General features: G+C 47.0%; 1 protein-coding gene across 1 annotated transcript; it reads right to left on the reverse strand.

The window, feature by feature from the left end:
• Window positions 1-5,455, reverse strand: ssr2 (signal sequence receptor, beta (translocon-associated protein beta)). Its single transcript, NM_001004800.1, is given in 6 exon segments — window positions 1-766; window positions 1,629-1,706; window positions 2,147-2,255; window positions 2,496-2,594; window positions 4,282-4,436; window positions 5,411-5,455. Coding segments are annotated over 5 exon segments (552 nt in total). The 5' UTR covers window positions 5,411-5,455; the 3' UTR covers window positions 1-655.
• Window positions 5,456-9,662: the final 4,207 nt, after the last annotated feature.

The following is a 9,662-nucleotide window of genomic DNA, read 5'->3' on the forward strand; positions in this document are numbered from 1 at the left end:
TTTTTATTTTTTTATTAGAAAACCAGTCCCTGATAACACGCGGCTGTCCAAATTTGGGAACATACAAAGGCGACGTCCTGTGTACATTGAATTCCATGTAGTGAGAGGAATGCTGCGGGCCGCTAGTGTACAACAGAACGCAGTCTCGGCTCTCACATGTAACTGCATGTCCAATAGAAAAGGGGGGTGGAATATGAAAATGATAGGAATTTATTTGTATTTAAAAAATCCTGTCCTGCCAATCACAGCTTGGGATGTACCGGCTGCATAATTGCCCACCAATCAGATTTAAAATAATATACTTAGAACCCAGAAAATAGAGATCTATAAGGAAGGATCTGGCAGCGCCCCACCCGAATTGGGCAACCTGTATCTACTCCCAATGGCACATCCAGCACGGAGCTCGGGTAATTGGATCGTTTAATCAGAACATGATATAAAGGGATATTTGGGACAGGAAGGGCAAGGCAGTTCTAGTAGAACAAAGTCAGTACCATGAGCAGAGGCACCACACCCCGTTTGCCCTACCCGGGGGTTCCAGATCACGTAACGGCGGATATTTTGTTTCAATGCGCAGTGGATGAGTCGATCCCGCTGTGACTGCGAGTCGGCTGGGCTACATGTGGCCTGAGCCAATCCGGTCGATGGGTTTGCCTTAGTTCTTCTTGGGTTTGGGAGTATCGTACTTTCTCTTGCTCGAGAACCACAGGAGGAGGGGGATTCCGATGGATGGGAGAGTCATCACCCCGAAAGCTGCCCAGTCCAGCTGAATAATGAGAGATACCAGTTTCATGGTTAGTGCTTCCCCCTGAACTGAGCTCTGATTCTCTGTACTTCCTGCTCTTGGGCTGCTCTCTTTCCCATGGTCAGGCAGGAACCTCCCCCTGGGTAAGTGAATCCAATCTCCCCCAGTACTTACCCAGGTACAGAGCTCTGATTCTCTGTACTTCCTGCTCCTGGGCTGCTCTCTTTCCCATGGTCAGGCAGGAACCTCCCCCTGGGTAAGTGAACTGAATCTCCCCCAGTACTTACCCAGGTACAGAGCTCTGATTCTCTGTACTTCCTGCTCCTGGGCTGCTCTCTTTCCCATGGTCAGGCAGGAACCTCCCCCTGGGTAAGTGAATCCAATCTCCCCCCAGTACTTACCCAGGTACAGAGCTCCGATTCTCTGTACTTCCTGCTACTGGGCTGCTCTCTTTCCCATGGTCAGACAGGAACTTCCCCCTGGGTAAGTGAATCCAATCTCCCCCCAGTACTTACCTAGGTACAGAGCTCTGATTCTCTGTACTTCCTGCTCCTGGGCTGCTCTCTTTCCCATGGTCAGGCAGGAACCCCCCCCCTGGGTAAGTGAATCCAATCTCCCCCCAGTACTTACCCAGGTACAGAGCTCTGATTCTCTGTACTTCCTGCTCCTGGGCTGCTCTCTTTCCCATGGTCAGGCAGGAACTAATCCCTGGGTAAGTGAACTGAATCTCCCCTAGTCTATTTGGGTGTCATACATGGGTGCAAGTGGGTTAGCAAGGAGACTTGTGTAAATGAATTTAATGGTGCAACTGGGATATGGAATATGAATGCTTTCAACCCCCACCCTCCGACTGACATTCCACTGGGGTGATCAAATCACTTACAAAATGTGGGGAGAAGCGCCTGTCGAATTCCCGCTGGGCTAGGATCCCTCCTTGTCCAGGTGCGCTGGTGTATCCGACCTGTAACAATATATCAGTGGTTACTCACACACCGGGCACAAACCTGCAGCCGGGCACTACAGGCCCTGTCATTCCAAGTACCCACAGGCCCAATCAGCCCCCCACAGGCCCAAACTGTCTATGGCATCCGACAGCAGCCCCAGTGGCATTTGCCAGAACCCATAGATTGCCAGTCCGGCCTGAAAGCTGCGAACATAATAAAATTTGTCCTCTCTAGGGTAAGTGCCCCCCCGGGGGTCCTAGATGGTATAGTACCCACCATGGGTAAGTGAATCCGATCACCCACAATACATACATAATATTTTAAATTATATATATATATATATATATATATATATATATATATATATTATATATATATACACACACACACACACACACAACCTGCCAGCACAAAGTGCTTAGAGCTCAGTATGAGGTGACCAGGAGACCACACTTACCACTACTTGCCCGCCTTCCTGGGCCAGGTAAGAGATTGTGGCTGAGGTGAAGTTAAAGTATCCAGCTTTCAGCGGCCTGAGAACCACGGTGTGAGAGACATTGCTGGCGCTGTAAAGCAGTGGGTTAAGGAAAGGATAACGTGGGGGTATAGAGGGGCCCAAACCCATGGCTTTAACCCTTTGGAGGACTTAAATATACACAGAAAAACTCAATATTCCATGAAATATGAAAAATGGGGGTTCTAATGTATGTAGTAGTACAGTGGGCAAGATCAGGCTGGCACATCTAATACAGCACAGACTGGCAGTGCCAGTGGCACAGACGGAGGGCTGGCAGCAGAAAGGATACGGAGCAATTCGGTCCCACTTCACGCTCAGCATTCCCGACACAATCCCAAAATCCTCAGGGGGGAAGGAGTCGTCGGACAGCTCCACTTCCAGCGCAGCACTGGGGAAGGAACAAAGCATCATGGGAGGGGGGATTGTATTAATAAACCCCATCAATAATTAAAGGGGTATGTTATAAGATGACCTATTCTTCTTTTCAATTGATCTTCATTTTTTCTAGCTTTTGAATTTTTTGTCTTCTTCTTCTGACTCTTTCCAGCTTTCAAATGTGGGTCACTGACCCCGGCAGCCAAAAACTTTGTGAGGCTGCAATTTTTTTTTCCACTGTAGTTTTTACTACAGGTATGGGATCCATTATCTAAAAAGTTCCGAACTACAAAAACACCATCTCCCATAGGCTCCATTATAAGCAAATAAATCTAATTTTTAAAAATGATTTCCTTGTTCTCTGTAATAATAAAACAGTACCTGTACTTGATCCCAACTAAGATATAATTACCCCTTATTGGGGGCAGAACAGCCCTATTGGGTTTATTTAATGGTTAAATGATTCCCTTTTCTCTGTAATAATAAAACAGTACCTGTACTTGATCCCAACTAAGATATAATTACCCCTTATTGGGGGCAGAACAGCCCTATTGGGTTTATTTCATGGTTAAATGATTCCCTTTTCTCTGTAATAATAAAACAGTACCTGTACTTGATCCCAACTAAGATATAATTACCCCTTATTGGGGGCAGAACAGCCCTATTGGGTTTATTTAATGGTTAAATGATTCCCTTTTCTCTGTAATAATAAAACAGTACCTGTACTTGATCCCAACTAAGATATAATTACCTCTTATTGGGGGCAGAACAGCCCTATTAGGTTTATTTAATGGTTAAATGATTCCCTTTTCTCTGTAATAATAAAACAGTACCTGTACTTGATCCCAACTAAGATATAATTACCCCTTATTGGGGGCAGAACAGCCCTATTGGGTTTATTTAATGGTTAAATGATTCCCTTTTCTCTGTAATAATAAAACAGTACCTGTACTTGATCCCAACTAAGATATAATTACCTCTTATTGGGGGCAGAACAGCCCTATTGGGTTTATTTAATGGTTAAATGATTCCCTTTTCTCTGTAATAATAAAACAGTACCTGTACTTGATCCCAACTAAGATATAATTACCCCTTATTGGGGCAGAACAGCCCTATTGGGTTTATTTAATGGTTAAATGATTCCCTTTTCTCTGTAATAATAAAACAGTACCTGTACTTGATCCCAACTAAGATATAATTACCTCTTATTGGGGGCAGAACAGCCCTATTGGGTTTATTTAATGGTTAAATGATTCCCTTTTCTCTGTAATAATAAAACAGTACCTGTACTTGATCCCAACTAAGATATAATTACCCCTTATTGGGGGCAGAACAGCCCTATTGGGTTTATTTAATGGTTAAATGATTCCCTTTTCTCTGTAATAATAAAACAGTACCTGTACTTGATCCCAACTAAGATATAATTACCCCTTATCTATGTAGGCACTCCTCTATTCCTGCCTCTCTTTCAAACCACTGCCTGGTTGCTAGGTTAAAATGGACCCTAGCAACCAGATGGCTGCCAAAATTCCAAACTGAAGAGCTGCTGAATAAAAAGCTAAATAATTCAAAAAATGAAGACCAATTGCAAACTGTTTTCAAACAGCAATTTCTACATCATACTTTAATAATTAATGTATGGCGGTGGAAAAATCGCCACGTGCGACATTACCGTCTCCTAGGAAAAGAGAAGCTCCTACCTGGAGCCAACATTGTAGATGTTGTACTGCAGAGTCAGATCTTTCCCTTCCACGGCGTATCTGTTCAGCAGAGACTTGGACGCCAGCAACCGGGCCCCTTCCTCGCACCTCACCACCACCAACAGGCCCAAAAGCGCCAGAAATATGGACTTCATCTAAAGAAAAAAATAAAAACAACAAGAAAATCAGAACTTTAGTCCTTTGGTCTGAAATGACGCAGCAGTAGCAGGGCGGAATGGGGGAGATCCGACTTCTGCTACATTGTTTCAAGAGTCAGAAGCAGTTATAAATACCATTAATGTGTGTAATAAATGCATGCTGGGAAGTCACTCAGCATTATATTTGCTTTTATTTATTTCATATCTGGGTTGAGTTCACCTTTGATTCTCGCTATGGATGATGTGTCACTCACCCGGCGGCCATTGTGTCCCTAAGCTTATGGGATGGGGGGGGCTGATACTCACAGGTACCAGACTAACTCAATTCTGATTTGATTACGTTCCCTGCACCCGAAGAGCTTACTATCTATGATTCCCACCTACATGTAAGGGTGGTGTGGCTACATACTGTAATGAAAAGCCAATGCTCTGCCACTTGCTGCTGAACTACAACTCCCAACATCCTCACTGCCCCAAAGGCCAAAGATTTGATTGCATTCCCTCCACCCAAAGAGCTTACTATCTATGATTACCTCTATAGGGTCCCACCTACATGTAAGGGTGGTGTGTCAACATACTGTTATGAGAAACAAAGGCTCTGCCACTTGCTGCTGAACTACAACTCCCAACATCCTCACTGCCCCAAAGGCCAAAGATTTGATTGCATTCCCTCCACCCAAAGAGCTTACTATCTATGATTCCCACCTACATGCAAGGGTGGTGTGTCTACATACTGTAATGAGAAGCCAAGGCTCTGCCACTTGCTGCTGAACTACAACTCCCAACATCCTCACTGCCCCAATATCCCCTGGCTAATGAATGAGGCAGCCATTTTGCTGAATAAGTGACCATATTCTCCCCAGATATAAATATAAACCCCAGTGAGGAGCAAGTACAGCGCAACAGGATCCATAAGGAATAAAACATAATCAAATCCGTTCCATTGCCCCCAGTCTGGTGCCCCAACTTACCCTGCCGGCTTCCACAGCTCAACTGAGCGACCAGCAAGCTCCGCCTCCCCCAGGAAAGCAAAGGACACGTCAACTACAGCCTGCACCGGATATCCGCTCGGCCAAGCGCAAAGCGCGTCGGGAAGTGTAGTCTTTTCTACGTGGCGCGGTGGGAAGGGGCGGGGTAAAGCGCAAAATGGCGGGAAGAGAGGTGCGGGATGAAATGAGTGACTGGAAGTGTTCCTATGAGTTCCAGGTTGCCGTGTTGCCTGTCTGGAATAAGCTTTCTCGCATTTATTTTTTATTAATAGTCGGTCATACGATCCCATGTGGAGAGAAAGTGTGGAAGTGTTACTTTTGTAGCTATGGTGATGGTGTTTGAGACCAGTTGTGAGGGGGAATGTGGTGTGGGCCCCAGGGCTGCTATCAGCCCCCATAAAGTAAAGTTGCACCCTGTGTGTGCCATATAAACAGCTGATGTGACTCTATAATAAGCAGTTCATATAAAGAGTCCCATTAATCTGCTAATAAGCCAGTTTATTGGGGTCAGTGGGGTTTGCCCTAAGTTTAACCCCTTCCCACCTACCTGCCCCTGCTCTGCATTGTTATTGCTTGAGCATAGCATTCCCCCCAGCTGTCCCGCTTATTATAGTGCATCCCGCTGTCCCGGATAGTTCCCTGAATGTCCCGCATTTCCGTAACATTCATGCAACGATCCGCGATAGCGGGATGCACCTCCTGAAGCCGAGCGCTCCTGCTCCTTGCGCGGCTTCTCTCCTTATGTGGCGGCTTCTCCGGCGGTGCCAGGCCCTTTTATAAGGTTGCGCCCTGTGCGTACTGACGTCACACACACACGTACACACGGCGCAACCTTATAAAAGGGCCTGGCACCGCCGCACATGGAGCCGCATAAGGAGAGGAAGCGAACAAGAAGTAGGAGCATGTATTGGGGGGGCTCTGTGTATTGGGGGAGCTCTGTGTATTGGGGGGGCTCTGTGTATGAAGGGTACTGTGTTGGGGGGCACTGTGTATTGGGGGGCTCTGTGTATGAAGGGTACTGTGTATTGGGGGGCTCTGTGTATTGGGGGGCTCTGTGTATGAAGGGTACTGTGTATTGGGGGGAGCTCTGTGTATGAAGGGTACTGTGTTGGGGGGGCTCTGTGTATGAAGGGTACTGTGTATTGGGGGGGCGCTGTGTATTGGGGGGCACTGTGTATTGGTACTGTGTATGAAGGGCACTGTGTATTGGGGGGCACTGTATGAAGGGCACTGTGTATTGGGGGGCACTGTATGAAGGGTACTGTGTATTGGGGGGCACTGTGTATTGGGGGCACTGTATGAAGGGTACTGTGTATTGGGGGGACGCTGTGTATTGGGGGGCACTGTGTATTGGTACTGTGTATGAAGGGCACTGTGTATTGGGGGGCACTGTATGAAGGGTACTGTGTATTGGGGGGCACTGTGTATTGGTACTGTGTATGAAGGGCACTGTGTATTGGGGGCACTGTGTATTGGTACTGTGTATGAAGGACACTGTGTATTGGGGGGCACTGTATGAAGGGTACTGTGTATTGGGGGGCACTGTATGAAGGGTACTGTGTATTGGGGGGCACTGTGTATTGGTACTGTGTATGAAGGGCACTGTATGGGGGGCTCTGTGTATGGGTGGTACTGTGTATTGGGGGACACTGTGTATTGGGGGCACTGTGTATTGGGGGGCAATGTGTATTGGGGGCACTGTGTATTGGGGGCACTCTGTATTGGTACTGTGTATGAAGGGCACTGTGTATTGGGGGGCGCTGTATGAAGGGTACTGTGTATTGGGGGGCACTGTGTATTGGGGGCGCTGTATGAAGGGTACTGTGTATTGGGGGGGCACTGTGTCTTGGGGGCGCTGTATGAAGGGTACTGTGTATTGGGGGGGCACTGTGTATTGGGGGCACTGTATGAAGGGTACTGTGTATTGGGGGGGCACTGTGTATTGGGGGCGCTGTATGAAGGGTACTGTGTATTGGGGCACTGTGTATTGGGGGGCACTGTATGAAGGGTACTGTGTATTGGGGGGGCACTGTGTATTGGGGGGCACTGTATGAAGTGTACTGTGTATTGGGGGGCACTGTGTATTGGGGGCGCTGTATGAAGGGTACTGTGTATTGGGGCACTGTGTATTGGGGGGCGCTGTATGAAGGGTACTGTGTATTGGGGGGGCACTGTGTATTGGGGGCGCTGTATGAAGGGTACTGTGTATTGGGGCACTGTGTATTGGGGGCACTGTATGAAGGGTACTGTGTATTGGGGGGCACTGTATGAAGGGTACTGTGTATTGGGGAACTGTGTATTGGGGGGCACTGTATGAAGGGTACTGTGTATTGGGGGGCACTGTGTATTGGGGGGCACTGTATGAAGGGTACTGTGTATTGGGGCACTGTGTATTGGGGGGCACTGTATGAAGGGTACTGTGTATTGGGGCACTGTGTATTGGGGGGCACTGTATGAAGGGTACTGTGTATTGGGGCACTGTGTATTGGGGGGTACTGTGTATTGGGGGGCACTGTGTATTGGGGGCACTGTGTATTGGGGGCACTGTGTATTGGGGGCACTGTGTATTGGAGGGCACTCTGTATTGGTACTGTGTATGAAGGGTACTGTGTATTGGGGGGGCACCGTGTATTGGGGGGCGCTGTATGAAGGGTACTGTGTATTGGGGGCACTGTGTATGAAGGGTACTGTGTATTGGGGGGGCACCGTGTATTGGGGGGCGCTGTATGAAGGGTACTGTGTATTGGGGGGGCACCATGTATTGGGGGGCGCTGTATGAAGGGTACTGTGTATTGGGGGCACTGTGTATGAAGGGTACTGTGTATTGGGGGGCACTTTGTATGAAGGGCACTGAGTATGAAGGGTACTGTGAATGGGGGGGCACTGTGTAAGAAGGGCACTGTGTATTGCGGTACTGTGTATGGGGGGTACTGTCTATTGGGCCATTGGGGGCACTGTGTATGGGGGGCAAATCTGGTACATAGTTATAACTCACTTATAACTGACTGCCTTATCTCTATATTTGTACAATGTATTTTATATGTAGGAGTTGCTATATTGTTTTCCTTAGGTAGTACAGTATGAGGGTATAGCACATTTGCGTCTGATCTCATTATTTAAACTATATACTTGGAGTATTTTTAGAAAAAAATGGGGTGTGTTAATTGGGGCGTGGCCACAAAGGTGGGCGTGGCCAAAAAAATTCTGCACTGCGCGCGCCAAATCTTTTTGTCCCTCTTTTCATTTTTCAAATGTTGGGAGGTATAGCATAGTGACCCAATAACCAGTCATTCTCCTGCTGGAAAGTTCATGTAGGAGCCGCTCATATCATTCAGTAAATAGATCCCAATACAAACAGCTGATGTGACTCTATAATAACCAGTCATTCCCCTGCTGGAAAGTTCATGTAGGAGCCGCTCATATCAGTCAGTAAATAGATCCCAATACAAACAGCTGATGTGACTCTATAATAACCAGTCATTCCCCTGCTGGAAAGTTCATGTAGGAGCCGCTCATATCAGTCAGTAAATAGATCCCAATACAAACAGCCGATGTGACTCTATAATAACCAGTCATTCCCCTGCTGGAAAGTTCATGTAGGAGCCGCTCATATCATTCAGTAAATAGATCCCAATACAAACAGCTGATGTGACTCTATAATAACCAGTCATTCCCCTGCTGGAAAGTTCATGTAGGAGCCGCTCATATCAGTCAGTAAATAGATCCCAATACAAACAGCCGATGTGACTCTATAATAACCAGTCATTCCCCTGCTGGAAAGTTCATGTAGGAGCCGCTCATATCAGTCAGTAAATAGATCCCAATACAAACAGCCGATGTGACTCTATAATAACCAGTCATTCCCCTGCTGGAAAGTTCATGTAGGAGCCGCTCATATCAGTCAGTAAATAGATCCCAATACAAACAGCTGATGTGACTCTATAATAACCAGTCATTCCCCTGCTGGAAAGTTCATGTAGGAGCCGCTCATATCAGTCAGTAAATAGATCCCAATACAAACAGCTGATGTGACTCTATAATAACCAGTCATTCCCCTGCTGGAAAGTTCATGTAGGAGCCGCTCATATCATTCAGTAAATAGATCCCAATACAAACAGTTATTGACTCATTGGGGGGCAGTGGGGGTTCCCTTCAGTTATTAACTCATTGGGGGGCAGTGGGATTTCCCTTCAGTTATTAACTCATTGGGGGGCAGTGGGGTTTCCCTTCAGTT

The sequence above is a fragment of the Xenopus tropicalis genome, chromosome 8, assembly GCF_000004195.4.
Source record: "Xenopus tropicalis strain Nigerian chromosome 8, UCB_Xtro_10.0, whole genome shotgun sequence".
In the NCBI taxonomy this organism is placed as follows: domain Eukaryota; kingdom Metazoa; phylum Chordata; class Amphibia; order Anura; family Pipidae; genus Xenopus; species Xenopus tropicalis.